The sequence below is a fragment of the Anabas testudineus genome, chromosome 9 (assembly GCF_900324465.2).
Source record: "Anabas testudineus chromosome 9, fAnaTes1.2, whole genome shotgun sequence".
Lineage (NCBI taxonomy): Eukaryota > Metazoa > Chordata > Actinopteri > Anabantiformes > Anabantidae > Anabas > Anabas testudineus.
The window spans coordinates 24949128-24967857 of record NC_046618.1 but is presented as its reverse complement, the minus strand read 5'-3'; the positions used below and the strand labels follow the sequence as shown (position 1 = coordinate 24967857).

General features: G+C 40.4%; 2 protein-coding genes and 1 non-coding gene across 4 annotated transcripts; all 3 read left to right on the top strand.

Annotated features, from left to right (window-relative positions):
- The first annotated feature begins 71 nt into the window (after nucleotides 1-71).
- Nucleotides 72-11054, top strand: spinb (spindlin b). 2 transcript variants are annotated; one of them, XM_026342484.2, is made up of 7 exons: nucleotides 72-155; nucleotides 4214-4524; nucleotides 4754-4802; nucleotides 4928-5022; nucleotides 5393-5548; nucleotides 5662-5895; nucleotides 6449-11054. In XM_026342484.2, the coding sequence occupies exons 2-7, from the start codon at nucleotides 4473-4475 to the stop codon at nucleotides 6646-6648; spliced, it is 786 nt and encodes a 261-aa protein (XP_026198269.1). In that variant the 5' UTR covers nucleotides 72-155; nucleotides 4214-4472; the 3' UTR covers nucleotides 6649-11054. The 2 variants fall into 2 exon arrangements, with proteins under 2 accessions (XP_026198269.1, XP_026198268.1); XM_026342483.2 differs by lacking the exon at nucleotides 72-155 and adding an exon at nucleotides 758-858.
- A 1403-nt stretch (nucleotides 11055-12457) lies between these two features.
- On the top strand, nucleotides 12458-12554 carry LOC113151402. The gene has a single exon (XR_003297719.1). It is a non-coding gene; the product is annotated as a small nucleolar RNA U13 (small nucleolar RNA).
- A 1513-nt stretch (nucleotides 12555-14067) lies between these two features.
- mak16 (MAK16 homolog (S. cerevisiae)) lies at nucleotides 14068-18068 on the top strand. The gene is made up of 10 exons (XM_026342479.1): nucleotides 14068-14241; nucleotides 14984-15033; nucleotides 15211-15320; nucleotides 15585-15649; nucleotides 15745-15896; nucleotides 16438-16492; nucleotides 16583-16657; nucleotides 16779-16883; nucleotides 17000-17065; nucleotides 17208-18068. Exons 1-10 carry the CDS (start codon nucleotides 14227-14229, stop codon nucleotides 17430-17432), a joined length of 918 nt encoding a protein of 305 aa, XP_026198264.1. The 5' UTR covers nucleotides 14068-14226; the 3' UTR covers nucleotides 17433-18068.
- Nucleotides 18069-18730: the final 662 nt, after the last annotated feature.

The following is an 18730-nucleotide window of genomic DNA, read 5'->3' as shown; positions in this document are numbered from 1 at the left end:
AGACCCAGCAGCAGACCGCGCTGCCATCAGTTCTCTGGATCACTATTTAGCAAGAGACAGAAAGGCGGGACTCGGCGGTGGAAGAATTTTTGGCGTCAATGCACAGCAACCATCGTCAAGGCAACCGTTGTAATAGATAATAGATCCTGTTTCCGGTAAGAGGTCTTTCTAAAGTAAAAGTCTTCTGGAAAAGCTAGTAGTTTATTCACGTTCAGCAAATCTTTAAAAATGTAGTTATTTTATCAGTTCTTCAAAACAGAGCAGTCAGCCAGTAGTAAGGGTATGTCCAAAAAACAAATATTCTAACACCGCTGAACTTAATGCTGTCAAAAATGTATGTAAAGCAGATTTGTGCTTCATAAACGACATTCAGATATTAAGTAAGTTTCTTAAGTACTAGTATTAAAATATAGCACGTTTATACTGTAAAAAGAAAAAAGTACTCATTAACCAGAGTGGTTTATCTTAAAGTGATACATATTCAAAATTAGATATTTACAAAAATCAATTATTATATTAGCATTATTATATTATATATTTGGATTTTTAATGGTGATCATCTGTTTACTCGTATATATATATATATATATATATATATATATATATATATATACATATATATATATGTAGGATAAAGAAAGAAGAAGGATGATCTCGTTTTCTCTGTTTTTTGTGAAAACACGTAAGAAGTGAAATATTGGGCTTTAATTTTGAAGACACCTGCTGCCTCGTTTCCGCCCGCCTCCATCTTGGTTCGGCTAACTTGACGCAGCGGAGAAACCAAACGGAGGCAGAGCAGATCAATTTGGAGCCACGGTGGTTGATCGGGATTATGCGGCGACACTGATTGCTGTATCGGTAAGAAACTGCGGCCTCTGGCACCGCCGAACCCTCCGTTAAACGAGCCGGTTCTGCGGTTTGACGTTTTTACCGCACAGCAGCTAGCTTAGCGCCCGTGTTTTTTTCCTAACAGACCTCCCCTCTCCCTTTGTTCGCTTGCGCCTTTTTTTGCACCGATGCGGGTTTTGTAAATACTGGCGCAATATGGCCGCCGTCTGTTCGTCAATTAGCTGTGCACATATTAGATCATGTGCGGTGTCGGTGTGCGGGCACGGAGTGCGGTGGTCCCCCGGCGAGCAGCCTAAACTGTGACCTTTGGCTTGTCATTTCACGAGCAGCCCAAACAACCAGCAACTAACAGCACCCACATGTGTTAGAAGCACATGAATGAAAAGCCGCTGTGTTGGTTTTAATGTCACCTTGATGCTTTAACACCAGTCAACTGTGAATTAACACATTTACACTGTGTTTGTCAGAGTGGGGGTGGGGGGTGGGGGGTGGGGGGGTCGTTATTCTGCCAGTACACTAAAAACAAGGTGTGTGGAGATGGAGCGGAAAATACTGAGCTGACAGATTTGTGTTGTTGTTGCAAAATAAGTAACTAAGTACTTACTCAAGTACTGCATTTACGATTTTAACATACTTGAGTATTACAGTTGTCTGTTTCTAATACTCTGCTAGATTTCTGAGGTGAATATTGTACCTGGAAGTGACAGGTTGAAGTTTTAAATCTGATGAACTCCTAAATGCTTGTGTTTTATTATGGATGAAGCAGCAGTGAGGCCATGAAGTGGTTAAAATCAGCTCCACAGTTACCAGCTGCTGTTTTTGTTCTGCATCAGGTCTCTATAGTAACCCACATCTTTGCCTTTAATTTTATCCATCCAAAAAATGAATCCTTTGCCTCTTTTCACCTTTGAGAAATCTGGAGCAGCCTTTCTGTGATCAGTAACACAGGCAGACTGATGCTTAGGAAATCACTTTCTTAGGGAGTACATGCACTTTGTACTTAGGGTTCATTTGGGAGCATGCACGTAGGATGGCATCTTTTTGTACTTTACAAGTACTTACACTTTGGTGTTGAGTTTGTGCTCAGGTGAGGTTATAATGAATGTTTGATGTTAGTGATGTGATGATATCAGTGTGGAGACTGACTGGGATTACTGAATCGTGTTGTGTTATTGTGGATTTTTCTGTGGTACATTTAAAACTACATGAACTAATGGGCCACATGGAGATAATCAATAAAGAATATTGTTGTGGATAAAGAAACAATCCTGCTAAAGTTTAAAAACTTTAAAACTGGTAGCTTCTCAATCTGTCAAATTACACACCAATTAACAATGATGATTGTGAAATATTCTGTTGATCCTGTGATGATAGTGATTTAAGGAGTGGCTTTGTATTTCTTAAAGTCTTTTTGCAGTGTTGTTGACAGTCTTTGTGGTTGCCTTACTGGTTTTGAGTCTCTAAGAGTCTATTTGTGGCGTTTGTTCACCAGTTTACTTTTGTGTCTACTGAGTATAATACAGCTGTTAAACTAATGCACTGAATCAGATTTTTCAGATTTGGACTCAGATTTGAAAAAATGCCCCTGAACCCTGTCCTTGCTAGACTTAAAGAGTAGGTTTTTGTTTTAAAAGGACTTCACCATTATTTGATTATAAAATTAGTTGCAAATTAAAGCTACAATATGCAACTTAAGTGAGCATGAACTTGAGGCTCACATCAGTTCACTCTGCTCTGCCCAGCGTGCACACTAAGCTGTTTTCAGAAAATTACCATAAATAAGAACGCTTCAAAACTAGGAGTGTAAGGGTTCTGAAACCGAGACTGAAACCATGAGACACCTGTCCATGGTCTCAGTCCTCCCCTCTCAACAGCGTGCCGGACTGTTGCAGACATCATGTATATTAAAAGTGTCTCAGTGACACCCGCAAATTCAATACAGTATCCCAGAAATCTGATATTAGTTGTTGTAAGAGGACCAGTAAGAAAGCAACAGAGTAGTTCATCCATGTTTCAAAAGACTCAACCTGATAAAATGAAGATGAAAACAAAAATCAAGGTCTGAACTGAACAGCGATTTAATGAATTTTTACACCTCATATCCAAATAAAAAAAAAAACCCCAAAAAACGATCAAAGCAGAAATCATTACAGTTCTCTGATTGGCTAGACTCGTGAGCCTCACTCACACACATAGACGTGAATACACCTAGATGGAGGTGTAGCTGCAGCTAATCATATTTTCATTTAGAATTGAATTAAATGAAAAAAATCTGCAATTATTATGATCATTGATAAGTTTTAAAATAAAAAATGCCAAAAGGTTTTTTAGTTCTCTCTTCACTCTTGACACAGTTCTTCTCTGTGTACAAATAATCCACATGCTGTTAAATATTTCCTGTGATTATAACTGAACATTTGAGTCAGGCAGTCATTTTATATTTGTCTCAGCTCTGAAACTGTCGAACTTACTGTAACTGCTTAATCTGCATCTCATGATCAGAACCGTTTGGACAGAGAGGCAACAATATTCCCTCTGTACCCGAGACATACATCATAAAATCTGCACTTCCTTAAATCCTCAGTCTTACTTTAATGTCTGTAAATGATTCCTAGTCTTTGTACAGCTCGATGATGTCGCTTCCAATAAACAGCTCCTCCTCCATATGAGGCTGCTCGCAGCCAAATTCAAACCCAGAGTGAATAGAAACTGTTTGTAACCACTTTGTGGGCTGATTATCCAGGACGCCTAATGTCACACATTAAGTGAGCTGGACAAAGGTGAACTAATACAACATAATACAGATCTAGTCAGGCCTGTTGATCCTGGTCCAGGTGTGATCCTGGTCTGCTGTAGTGAGCTGTTACTGCAGCATTGTCTGCTCATGCAGCAGCAGCAGCAGCAGGTGTGTGGTTTTGTGTTGCAGTTGTGGTTGATGTGCAGCGTGCAGCTCCTCAGAACTGTATCTGTTATTTCATCGTGACACAGCTGTAAACATCTGGAGTGTGTTTCGGAGGAAAAATGATCCTGCTGTGGTAACTTGTGCAGCAGTGGAGGCTGCGTCTCGTTTCTGTGACCTTGTAAAACAGAAAATATCTGTGTTATTATGAGAATTCTGGATTCAGTGTGCACATGCTCTGCTCTCTTCCTGGTGGTGACGCTTTTCTCATTTCCAATGCAGAAATATCCGTTGTTGTAGAGTTTGAGATTCAAAGACAGGATGTAAGGAAGTCATTCGATGAGGTTCATATCGAGTGTAAATGATGAATGAAGTCATGTGTCGACTTTGTTTCGACTTCAGCAAACAGCTTTTCAAACTGGATGATCTGTAACGACTCGATGTTTGTTTTGTTTCCCTCTTTAGGCTCAACACACTGTTTCCTCATCGGGTCTCCAGGTGTTAGTCTGTTCCCAACCTGTATGCATCTTATCCAGGGCCCGGCATAGCTCCTGGTGCTCCTTTTCTTCCCACCACCTCCTCCCTCCTTTCCCCACCCTCCTCCCTCCCCTGCCCCCTCCCTCCATCCATCCTCAGCCCCTTCCCTGCTGGTGTCACACAGCCAGACTCCCACCGTTTAGCCTGGACCAGCGGCCTTGCTGGCTGCCCCCCTACAGGTGGATGAATGAAGACCCCATTCAAGAGCCCAGCGGCCCCGCGGCCTCGAGCAGACGGGGGTCAGTTACAGTGATGTCAGGGCTTCTTTTCATGAGTTCTTACACACAGTGAATGAATATTTCAACAACTGGAATATATATTTAATAAATTCACAACATATTGTTCTCCATCAGTTCCTTATTTTATTTTATTCCTGTCTTCATTTTTGTTTTAAGTCTTTGAATGCACCACCTGCTGAATAAGTACCACAGATGCTGGAGAGGCTGACTGTGTGTTTGTGTGTTTCAGGACATTCAGGTGTTTCTGCAAACATGATGAAGAAAAAGAACTCACACAAGTCAGTCTGGTGATAAACTGTTGATCTGTTCACTTTTCTGATTGTGTTTCCAAAATATGGTAAATAAGTAGACCTCCTCCACAGCATCACTGTCTCCTGTCTTTCTTTTCTCTCTCTCCCTGCAGGAAACAGAGGACCAGTGTTGGTCCCAGTAAGACTCTGGCTCAGCCCAGAAGAAACATAGTGGGCTGCAGGATCCAGCACATCTGGAAGGAAGGCAGTAAGTTGGATTAAAGGAGTGTTTTTAATTTAGTTTGACACAGTGAAAGGGAGGATGTTGCATCCCACATATCTGCAAAATGTCAAGGACAACACCGCAAAGTCCAGGACTTTGTGTTACTAACTGTTGCTCGAGCAAAGTCAATTAAAAGAGAAACAAGTTTTTGAAATTTACATTGGCTCTTTTGTGATTCAAGTTATGTTGGTGTGATGTTGACACTGCAGTTCAAGGTGGTTATTTATGTGAAGATCATGAACCTGCGTCTTCACTCCAGAGAGCAGAATCAGCCCTAATGAAAACCTCCTTGTTCTTTCCTTGTTGAGATAATTTATCTGTGTGTGTGTGTGTGTGTGTGTGCGCTTCCTTTCAGGTAAGTCATCTCAGTGGAAGGGGACAGTCCTGGACCAGGTGCCCGTGAACCCCTCGCTCTACCTGATCAAATATGACGGCTTTGACTGCATCTACGGCCTGGAGCTGTACAATGACGAGCGGGTGGTGGGGCTGGAGGTGCTGCCCGACAGAGTGGGTAAGGAAGAACTACATAGAGAGGACCCCCCCTTCTGACTCTCTCCTGTGGTCTCTGGTCTTTGGTCTGTGTGTAAATACAAACTGTTCTCTCTCTGTCTGTGCTCGGCCCAGCTCCGGCCCGTGTGAGTGACTCGCTGCTGGCGGACACGATAATCGGTAAAGCGGTGGAGCACATGTTTGAAACTGAGGACGGGCCGAAGGAGGAGTGGAGGGGGATGGTGCTGGCCCGAGCTCCCATCATGACCACCTGGTTCTACATCACCTACGAGAAAGACCCGGTCCTCTACATGTACCAGCTGCTGGATGACTACAAGGAAGGAGACCTCCGCATCATGCCCGACTCCAGTGAGTATTGATGAAGTCTGTTTATTTATTTAGTTCAAATGAATCTTTAAGTTCGACATATATATATAGATTTATTGTCCTGAACTGATCAATACTCTGATAAGCTTCCACGTGTGAGCGTCCTGACAACGCAGTGAAGTAACCAGCTTACTCTGAGAAACCAGGAGGAACCAAATTTGTGTATACATGCAGCAGATGACTTTAACGTGACACTTAAGCAATCAACTCACTGGAGAAAGCCCTCACACTTGACTGCATGTAAACACTGTAAGAAACAAGCTACTTTACTGTTTGGCACTTTCACTGCAGACCGTTCATGTAGGTACCAATTTCTGGACTGCATGAGGTCACACATAGAAGGTCTGTACCCTCACGGCCTGGTGAGGTAACTAAATTTATGTTACAGATACTAATTGGCCTCATTACGACAGGTATCCAACTATATGTGGTAATAAAAAGTCTGACAAAAGTTTGACATTTATCTTATTGAGACGTGAATTGTGTCCACGTTAGTTGTCAATCGTACAAATGATTTGTCTTTTTCTCTGTGCAGATGACAACGTGGCAGCGGAGCGGGAGCCTGGCGAGGTGGTCGACAGTCTGGTGGGAAAACAGGTTGAATACGCCAAAGAGGACGGCGGGAAGCGGTCGGGCATGGTCATCCACCAGGTGGAGGCTAAACCATCTGTGTACTTCATCAAGTTCGACGACGACTTCCACATCTATGTCTATGACCTGGTCAAGACCTCCTAAGAACATAAAACTCCCCACCCCAAAAAACACTTACTGAGACCTGCCTAGATCCACCAAACCCCCACTGAAGACAAACCACAAGTACAGTTTCAAACATCCTGGGATTCACCACAATCTATGGAGACGCCTGAGACAGATGACAGCAGTTCTTTGTTTAAACGCCTTAAACACAGGAGAAACAGAAGCTGCTCACTAAGACAGATAAACTACAAACCAGCTCCTGGTGGAATCATTGTCATTCTTCAGATTTCTCCAGGACAATTCCTTTAGAACTGAGTCATAACCCCAAAAAAGAGTGATGATCACGTGTTGTTTGGAATAACTGAAATTGTTCAACTCAATTTTGGATCATTTGTAGCAAACAAAAACATGGCCAAAAATAACCTCCATTTATTTTTAGCCATCCAGAGATCTGTGAGGACTCGATCCTGAAACCCCTGCAGACAGAAACAAGTCAAAGCAGGTCATAAACATCTCAGACCTCCTGCCCTACTCTCCTGAAACCCTGCCAGACCGCTTCAGACCTGTTTTCTGAGGAATTGGGTGCACAGGTCAGAGTCTGCAGGGGTTAATGAAGGGTTGGGACTTCAGGAGTATGGAAACCTTGATATGTACTGCCCCAAATTTTCTGAGCCATCGCCTGGCCTCTGTCGTTAGTCTCCATCTGCATCTATAGACAGTAGGAACCTCCAATCATATTTAACTGCCCCCACCCCTTCGCCCCCCAGGTCAACTTTTGATGAACAAAGACACTGATGAAAGAACTCTGAGGGACACAGCGGACAAACCAGAGGATGCAGACTCATTTGTTTTTCTATTCTTTTATTATTTGTCTGTTCTTGTTGATTCCTATGTTAACCATAAAGACCTTTGGTTCAGAGACGTTCTCAGAGAAACCTTCACACTGTTACTGTGTTTGTTTGGATGCACACTTGGACCCGAAGCGGCCGAAACGCATCGTTAGCTGTTCTCAAACAAAGGAGGGAATTAACAGCTCGTCACACAGATTTAGCTTTCGGATGCTAACATGCAGCTTCAAGTTGAATTAAAAGCAGAACTTCTTTTTGTGAATAATCCAAACTCCGATTTCTTGGTATTTCTTGTTTAGTGGTTTTAGCTGTTTCTGCAGCAGCCTCAGTTCCCAAAGTTCAACATGAAGCTTTGACTGCTGTGGGTTTTTAAAAGTTGATCGTCCAGCTCGTGTTTTTACATTTTCATGTGTGTCCCAGAGTTAAGTCATTATTAACAGGCACGATGATAATGTTCTCTTAAATTAGATGTTTTTGTGAATGGAGTCTGGTTAAAGCACAGCAGAGCACAATACTGGATTGTTTATACCTGCTCTTTTAGCATTTATAAGCAGTATATATTAATATTTAATAAATAGCACAAAGGTAGTTTTACAGACATTAAAATTTTAAACAGGAAATTTAATGAATGAAAGAAATAATAAATACAATTATAAAACATACAAAAATAAAATCTCTTAAAAACACATATTTAGATATATGATGTTATATACAAACAAAGTAAGGAACTCGCTGCCACATTAGAGTGAGTTTCTAACAGTTTAGCTCATGTTTATATGCTGCTTATAAATGGTAAATTGTTGACATGTTTGCTTGGTCTTAAATGACAAGAGAATGAGATATAGGATGGATTAAGAATGAAACAGATACCCACATTCTCATCGGAGCTCAGAGGATTTCCAACAATTATGTCATTGTCCCTTTAATAGCCTCCCAAAAACAGCTGATTCAGTATTGATCAGTTCTAAAGCAGGAGCTTAATCAATCAGTCCTGGACTTTCATAAAACAAAAATGTTGGTGCAGCAGATAAAGACAATTAACCTGAACTTACTGTGGCTGAAACTGCCCCCCCCCACCAGTAAGGGTGTAGACTAAACCTCCTCGCGGGGTTCCGTCGCACCACCTGCTGGATGCTGCTTCATAGTTCATTCGCCCCCTGTTGTGTTTGTGTTCTCATATTGACGAGCTGTGTCGTCTTTGTCTATATGTTTGATACCGATGGTTCTTTGTATATTATCTGTTGTATTTTCCCTCGTTCCTCTGTCCTGTATAAACTGTACATTATCCAGTTAGCAGTAGGACGCTTGTGGCTTTTTTCACCCTGATGGACTGAAACTGGCCACGTTTCGTTTTTTGACACCAAACACCTGAAGCATCAGCAGCCATGTTGCCTGATCCACATCTCACGTGCCTGAAGGAACTCGAACATTTGAAATGGTTTAAAGAAGGTCGACGTTTTCTGTTTCCTTTCTAAACCAGGGACTTTTCATCCTCGATCCCAGCTCACTGGAGTCATGTGAAATTGTTTCTTATTAAGGTCAAAGCCAAAGGTGGACTGGACTGGACTGGACTGGACTGGACTGGACTACATTCAGAGATACAGTATCTTTGACCCCCCATTCTGCATAGATGATGTGTTCATAATATGAGGAACACCCGTCATGCACACCTCCACCTTTGTCTTTGTCCTCAATAATTAACATTTGAATTGATCATTTCAGTAAAAATCCAACCTGATGTCATGTCAGGACTGTTTGGATCCAATTGTCCAATTCGCTCAGTAGCTGTGTAGAACCTAGAACATTAACGCCTGCGTTACTTGAACATGTTTAAAATCCACACGCTGCAGTTTTAGGACACGTCAGAGTGTGTGAAGCCACATCAAGCATTTGTTGATTAAGGATCCACATTTGTCTTTGATGGCATCAGGCTCTAGAACATGAAGACTCTTGTCTTGAAACCTTCTCATCATAGGAACCACATGTTCCCAGGTTGTAGAACAAATCTGGTTTAACTTTCCTTAAATTCACTGTTCACAGTGATCTGAGGTTAACATATCCTGTGCTGCCACAGGTTCTAGAACAAGCACATTCATCTTGGAACCCACGTGTCACGATTCTAGAAGAACTCTGGTTTGGGGATATTTGTAGCGCATCTCGTAACCTTTGGTTCAGTTTGAGTTCCTGTTCCTGTTCTCACATGTCATCAGAGGATGAACCCTTCTGCTCGTCTTTGTATTTCACAGCTTCAGGTTGCAGAACAAGATCATTCTAGAACATTCATTTTCATCTTTGAACCTGCAGATTTGGACTCTAGAACAAGTGTCTTTAGATAATCAGGACTCGTTCTCAGTCTAGATCCTCTTTGATGTTGTGGAACATTTCTCTTTGGACTGTGTGATTCATTTTAAAAGGCACAGAGACAAAGTTGAATCTGGAACTTGTCTAGTTTGGACGGACTTGTTCCTAACTGACTATCTGAGCTTTAGAAGTCAGAACATCCACAGCCAGGACACAAATGATTACTTGTTTCATTTCATTTTCTACAGCTTCATCTCATCATAACTCGTTCTCTCTCTTTTGGTTTTAGAGCTGCAGCAATAAGAAAAGCAAACGGAGCATTTTGACAAATCTGCTTTATATTTGTTGCTTGGACAGAAAAAGATGTTTCACAGCATCAACTAAGTGATTTTTCACTCCCCAGAAAGCAAAATATGACAAAGCTGGACACATGACCGTTGCAGGCTGGTGTAGTACTACAGTTAAAACGAGTAGAAATGTGTCTAGTCCCCAGTCTTGGCCTCGTAACTTCTTCAGCTACTTTCCTCTCAAACCGCCTCCTGTCGTGTTCGTGTCACAGCTCCGTTCTGCTCGTCCAGTGAAACTGAGAAATCAGCCTGTGCAGCCCCGTTACAAACCGTTACCGTTGACCTGGATGTAGCCGGAGGGTAAACCACAGTGCACCTGTCTCCAGGCTGATGAACCACGAGATGTTTAGACCGTATAGCGACTCCTGTGGTGGTGGGGAAACAGACACAGTGTCTGGGTGGATCTTTAGACCGTTAGTCTCCATGATGTAGACGTCGTCTGACCAGGAGTCGACACGCTGTTCGTATTTTACAGAAAATGTTGATCTGTTTTGTGTGTGTGTGTGTGACAGAGAGTGAGTGAATGAATCAGCCCCTGTTCAGAGCAGTGTTGTTTTTGCATGCCTCTATAGCTCAGCGTAAATCGATGTGAGTTGCATGTTCGTGTAGTTTTCAGTTGTTCGGCTGAGTTCTGTCTGTTGTGGCTTTGGGTGCCTTTTCATTTTCTTCCCGTTATTTTGTACTTTGTGTCCCAGATGCTGGTGTTTTTGGGGTAACTGAGCATTAAAAAGAAAATGCCCCCTCCAAACAGAACGGACAGGTGTTATTATCAGGTCAAAAGCAGAAACTGACAAACAAGTGAAGCTGTAAAAACAAGTTGTGATGACCGGTGTGAGTTCTGTTTTTGGGTGGATTGTCCCTTTAAAGAGTGCCAACTACGGATGCCAGTGTTGTACAGCCGTGAAAAGCTCACACTATTTACTAAAATAAACCATTTCTCTGTTTTTCACTGATGTGTCCGTCACTTCTTTCTGTTTCTGCTCCACCTCAGCAGACACATAAATGCATCTTCAGTTCTTGTCCTCACCACTAAACGTGTTCTGCAGAGTTCTTAGACACGATCGCTCTTTGATGTGAATTGTTGGGTAATATTTTTAAATCACTGGGAAATGTGAGTTAGAAGTACCTGTGATGAAAAGTAACTAAGTTATGACCCACAGCTTTGTGCCACTTGTTCTTTTTTCTTTGGTCTCATCTTGTCTTCCCACGCAGCCCAGGTGGTCGAGGCAGATGGCCGCCCACCCTGACTCTGGTTCAGCTTCAGGTGTTTTTTATTAAAGGGAGTTTTTCCTTTTCACTGCTGCTCAAAGGAGATTTGTTGAATTTTCTACAAACCTCTGCAGCCTCACTCCCAATTTGAAAATCCTGTTAAAAAAAAAAAATCTTCCACTGACACCTCATGACACTTAGCCTACAAGAAAGTAAAATTCTCCTCTTGACTTAGATATTTTGCTTTGACTCAGTGACTTCTGTGGTAGGTCGGTGCCACATAAATAAACTGAATTGAACTAAGTAACATAAAACTAACAGAATTTATCAGGAGCTTGAGTCCAAGCCGATGAAATTTAAAAACAGCATTAACACCAGAGGTAGAAAGTGACTGAGTACATGAATTCACATACTTAGGTACAGTTTGAGGTACTTGTACTTTACTGGAGTTACTTGAGTCTCATGTTACTTATACTCTAGTACATATATCTTACAGCCTTAGTTACTAGTTTCTTCTGCAGTTTTAAATCTTCTTGTTAAGAAAAAACTTATCCTCCTACTGTCACTACATAAGACAGGTTAATATTAGCTCCACCTTTACAAGCTGCATCTATTCTAACAACACCATCATTTTCAATTGTCAGACAAATCAGGACTAAACTTCTACATTTATGTTATCTACTTAGCCTCAAATACACATTTTGTCTTAGTGGATGGATGTACTTCATGTATCGTTATAAACCTTTTTATTTTTAACATTTTCAGATATTTTACTGTCACTGACCATTTTTCTTTTCTTTCTGAGCAGAGAGCAGCTGTCTAAAGAAGCTGTTTTATTCTGGCGTTGATGAAGTTTATTCTAAGGATGAGGTGTTGTTCTCCTCCAGGACACCAGACGTCGCTCTAGACACGTTTGAAACGCGCACTCCCACAATGCACCTCTCCTGTGATGAGCGATTATAAAACACTGTTTTACTGAGGTTGCATCTAATAAAATAAGAAAACGACTTAAAGATGTGAGATTCTGTTTATTTGGTTCCATGTAGAGATGAAACATTATATATGTCGCCTGTAAAGTGAGACACCGTCAGTCAGAGAGCTGGACCGACGATAGAGTGCGGGTCCCCGGCTGACGGAGCTCTGATCCTTCGGTTCATGAGTGTGATGATCGGACTCTTCACGGATCCTCCGTGACAGGTGCAGCCTCCTTGTTACGCTGTGCGCCTCAGCCCTTCTGATCCTGAACCGGATCCACAGACCCGCTCCAGTCACGGAGAAATGAACTTTGACCTCTTTAGAGCTGTGAATGAGACAAATATATTTCTGTTTATTAATCACCGAACACTGATCAATGAACGTACATTTGATTTCTGTTTATTAATCACCGAACACTGATCAATGAACGTACATTTGATTTGATTTCTGTTTATTAATCACCGAACACTGATCAATGAACGTACATTTGATTTCTGTTTATTAATCACCGAACACTGATCAATGAACGTACATTTGATTTCTGTTTATTAATCACCGAACACTGATCAATGAACGTACATTTGATTTGATTTCTGTTTATTAATCACCGAACACTGATCAATGAACGTACATTTGATTTGATTTCTGTTTATTAATCACCGAACACTGATCAATGAACGTACATTTGATTTCTGTTTATTAATCACCGAACACTGATCAATGAACGTACATTTGATTTGATTTCTGTTTATTAATCACCGAACACTGATCAATGAACGTACATTTGATTTGATTTCTGTTTATTAATCACCGAACACTGATCAATGAACGTACATTTGATTTCTGTTTATTAATCACCGAACACTGATCAATGAACGTACATTTGATTTGATTTCTGTTTATTAATCACCGAACACTGATCAATGAACGTACATTTGATTTCTGTTTATTAATCACCGAACACTGATCAATGAACGTACATTTGATTTGATTTCTGTTTATTAATCACCGAACACTGATCAATGAACGTACATTTGATTTGATTTCTGTTTATTAATCACCGAACACTCATCAATGAACGTACATTTAACCTTAAATCGTGATTGAAATAACTGAACGTGGCGGTAAAAGAGCCCTGTGATTGGCTGCTGACCTGTCCAGGTGGGACCTGCCTCCCGCCCACTGACAGCTGGGTTTAGCTCCAGAACCAGGAAACCCAAAAGATGTCAAACCCATGACTCATTAAACTTCTAATACGCTGTCTGTTTTTTAACTAAAGCACTTCTAAATAGTGTTATTTAAAAATGTTTATGCTTACAGTGACATCTACATTATTGGCATTTATTTATTTTTTATTTATTTTACTTATCGATACGATTTTAAATACCACATAATAGCTAAATAATATCGAATTTATGTTAATTTAAGTTTCTTTTTGTGTTTGTTAGTTGTTGTTTTTTTTGTTCTTTCTGTTTCCCTTTTTTTCCAATGAGAACATTATATTCTGAATATTTCTTACTGGGAAATTTGGTAAAATAACTTTTTATTTAAATAAAATACTTCTATACTTCTGTTCTACACTTTGTTACATGTAGGACTACATTTACTTATTTTTCCGATTAATTTAATGTATTTTTATAAATGTAATTAGTACAATTTGTTTACAATTTGTTTACAATTTGTTTACAATTTGTTTGTATGTTTTGTCAAAAACAAAAGTTGTTAATAAATCTTAGAAGTATCGCGATATTACGTCACGTTGACGTCCGAGGCCGAGATTTCATACATCATGCAAACAAAGATGGCGTCTCCCTAAACGTCCATGTGGCTTCGAAGACAGAAAACTCTTTTCATAACTTTATATTAGGTTATTTATTCTCATTAAGACAAACTGAACTTGGTGGTGAAGCTGTGAGCAGCTCTACAACGGACTTAAAATGCAACACGACGACGTAAGTGTGATAAATTAATACGAAGCTGCTAATGTGACGTGGGGAGTTCTCATGCTAACGTTAGCTTACCGGCGAGTATTAAAAACCTGTAACTTCTGTTAAATTAATTGTCAGTTATCATTAACCTTCAGTAGCAAGATTATTATCTAACGTTTCTAATTATATACGGACATAAATATAATCTTAAAAGATGCTTATTTAACCCAAAGATAGGTGGACCCAGTTTTTACTTCTTAAACATTACACCAAACATCACTATTAAAATGTGTATATTTTAGGCTGCTTAGCTTCTCTGTCAACATACACCTCACAAGATTATGAGTCGAAAAACAAGTCAGCAGAACCTTGTGTAGACTGTTTTTTTTTCGTCTTATATCTTTAATCTGTATTTTTTTGTCATGTATATAGAACATTAAGACGCATTACATTAATATAATACTAATAAATGTAATTAATATCTGAATACAACATTAGGATAAATACAGTTTACTACATTTTTTTGTATCTAATCTTTCTTTAGTGTAGCCCAGTTTTATTTCAAACTGTTTAAATCTGCCTTTATGATGTTTTCTTATGTGAAGAACTCAGAACTTGAATTAGACTTCAGGTTCTGTAACAATTGATTTTTCAAATCTTTTTAGAATTTATCTAAATGTGGATGGCTAATCAATAACTCCTCGATAGACTTTTTCTATGCTGTGCTAATATATTAAATGTATTATGTTTTATCTCCGTGCTGCAGGTGATCTGGGACATCATTGGAAACAAACAGTTCTGCTCCTACAAAGTAAAGTAAGTGTCAAACTGAATTATTCAATAATTTGTTCTATAACTTTGAAATATTTCATAATAGGGAATTTGGTTATACTAAATGGCTCAAAATACCAGAATATAATCAACCAAAAGGGCAAAGACAATGAGCTGGAGGTGTGATTCTGTATCTTCTCACTTTCTCATTTATTAATTCAGGACGAAGAGTCAGAACTTCTGTCGTAATGAATACAACATCACAGGGCTGTGCAACCGCTCGTCCTGTCCTCTGGCCAACAGCCAGTACGCCACCATCAGAGAGGAGAAAGGTAACGTTCCCATACCCACATTAACCTGCAAACATGATGGCAGTTCATCATGTGACTTCTTTGATTTACATGCTGAAATAGTAGCATATAATATAGTGATCGACAAATTAACCATCACAAACAGCCAAAAGGAGTCCAATAAGATCTGTAAAAGGTTTGTTGAAATTACCCAGGAACAATCAGGATTTTTCAATAAAATACGGGCAGATACTTTAATTCAAACATAATCAAACAGTAAACCGATTCGTGGCATTTTCTGTTCAGGTCAGTGTTTTCTCTACATGAAGGTGATCGAGAGAGCAGCGTTTCCTGCCAAGATGTGGGAGAAGGTGAGGACAAATCTTGTTTTGGATAGAGAAGGACGTTTTGAGATGTTTGCTGTCAGTGTTTGTTAAACAGCTGGTGTCTGTGTGTTTTTGTGCAGGTGAAGCTCAGTAAAAACTACGAGAAAGCTCTGGAACAGATCGATGAGAACTTGATTTACTGGCCTCGGTTCATCAGACACAAGTGTAAACAGAGATTCACCAAAATCACTCAGTACCTGATCCGCATGCGCAAGCTGGTCCTCAAGAGACAGTAAGTACTGAGTTAGGATACTACAATGTACTGCATGAAGTAAACACACGGAGCAGGATGTATAAGAGCCGTAATGGTGTCAGGATGTCAATGATAGTCTGACGCCGTCATTTGTATGTGTTCAAGTGCCACTCTTAAGCTCAGATAAAGGTGTTGTGATGCAGCTCAGTGGTCTGTCTGCACCACTTGTTCTTTTATTTTGGTTGAGTTTGTCTCTACCCTGAAATGATCTTAAGTGTTTACTGTTATTTTCTAAACATCTTTTCAACATCAGACTTATAATCTGTCCTCTAACGTCTAAATATAGAAATAAGTTTCACTGTGTATTTCTTTAATTCAGACAGTGACTAACAACTATATAATTTCATCCTGGAGGCTTCATCTGAGCTAATGAGTTAGTTTCACTCTGGGGTTACAGTAAAATTACATTAACAGGGAACCCCTTGTTAATTAATGAGACATTTGGTGCTGACAGTGTTCACATGTTAACGTAAAGAGCTGTTTGACACTGTTTGACACAGTTTGACGTGTCTGATTTCAGGAGGAAGTTGGTTCCTCTCAGCAGGAAGGTGGAGCAGAGAGAGAAGAGGAAAGAGGTGAGTGAACTCCACACATGGATAAGCACATTGTTAACTCTTCACTTCGTTAAAATTAAAGATGCATTCACCTGTTTTATCTGTTTGCAGGAGAAAGCTCTGATCGCTGCTCAGCTGGACAACGCCATCGAGAAGGAGCTGCTGGAGAGACTCAAACAGGGAACGGTACGACTCCTCACACAGCTTGTCAAACTGCAGTGATGGACAAACTAAAAAAGGAACTAAACATGTGAAGAGTATCTGTGTTAAAATGTGGTTAACAAGCTGCTGTGTTGTGTGTTTTCAGTACGGAGACATCTACAACTTCCCTGTCCACGCCTTCGACAGAGCTCTGGAGCAGCAGGACGATGAGAGCGAGTCAGAGTCTGAGGAAGAGGAGGAGGATGACGAGGTGAGGAGGGACTTCCATTAACCAATACTCTGTAGTGATACCAGAGTCTGGAAATACGCTGCAAGAAGTAAAACTCCTGAGTCTGAAACCTTAAACTAATGTGCGTGTGTTTGCAGGATGTTGGGAAGAAAGAGTTTGTAGCAGAAGACGAGGTGGACGAGAGCGACTTGAGCGACTTTGAGGTACGTGACCAGAACAACCAGTATGACCAGTATAACCAGTATGACCAGTTTAAAAAAATTAAGTCGATTTTTTTCAGACTAAACAAAAACAGAGACGATGTGATGTATAAAAATAATAAAGAAAACTCGTTTCCTCTGCCAGGACATGAACAAACTGAAGACGAGCAGCGATGAGGAGGAAGATGATGAGGAACAGACGAGCGAAGAAGAGGAGGAGGAAGAGGAGATGGAGGGCCAGATGACAAAGGCCTCCAGATCTAAAGGCAAATCTCCGGCTAACGGCTCAGCGGCGAGGAAGAAGCGAGCGTACGTGGAGATCGAGTACGAGCAGGAGACAGAGCCCGCCCCCAAGAGCAGAACCACGTAGTGACATCACAGCCCCTCAGCTGTCAATCAGAACTGTGAGACGAGGACACGTGGACACAGTGAGGTCCTCTGCTCGTCACTGAGGATCCTCACAGGAAGTGGCTTTTCTCTCTGAGACGTTTCTGTTCATGTTTCAAGTTTCTCACACGAGGTGGTTTCACTCTGTGGGGGGGGGGGGTGGGGGTTCAGGGTCCAAAACCTCGACCTTTTTAATCCCAGTCGTGTTCCCAGTTATTAATGTGCTGTAGAGGGCAGGACGCCGTCTCTTTGATTCACCTGAAACCGAGACTGTCGACACGATTCATCTCCGTCAGATTCTCCACGTGCAGTTTGGACTCGGTATAGTTTTATCAAATTGAATTCTTACTTCAGCTCAACTTTTAGTTTCTGATTTATTTTCACAAAGCTTTGTGTTATTTTAAAGTGCAGACTTAATACCCTGAGAAGTATCTAAGAAGTACAGATATACTGCAGCAGCAGAACGTACACAGGATGGATCTGAACTGGATTCATGATTGATGATGAACCACCTAAAGAGACTCTTTTCCTGTTTAAAACTCAAAAACTGTTGTTAAATATGAAGTTCCTTAATCATCAGCTGATGAACATATGAATAAATCACCTTGGAGAATCTGAACTTCAGACTCACGTGTTCCTGTTACGACGGTGTTTGAGGGGGTCGTTTTTAAAAAACCCAGGATAAAGTCAGAATATTCTGAGAAGATTTTTATTTTTCAGAATATTTTGAGGTCAAAACCTTTTTTCCTCAGAAAATTGTTCGCAGTCTTCCTCTAAATATTTCGACCAAACTGACTTACAAGGTACAAGACAAAGGCAGAGTGAGCGTAAGGAGGTCTTGAGATTCGACAAATGTTTATATTAAAAATGTGAAACATATGAAATTATATGTAATCGTCAGACTAGTGAACGGTTAAATATCCAGAGGCAGAAATAAAAATAAATGAGAGATAAGAAATCAGATAATTAGAAACTGAGTCATCAGCATCAGCATTTACAGTATATATATATATATATATGTATATACTTTATTTACAAATAACTGAATCCCCATGTTCATACAATGACAGGTGGAGGCTGAAGAAAATCATCACAGATTAAGAAATATAAATAGTCAAAGAATCATAAGAAGCATGTTCGTTACTTCGACAGAAAGAAAATCAACAAACGGAAAACAAAAGGAAAACGTACAGAGCATGTTAACAGCCGGCGAACGGGGATTAAACCAGAGATTTATCGCGTCCGTCTGAGCAGTCGAATGATTTAAAATGCTAAAATGTT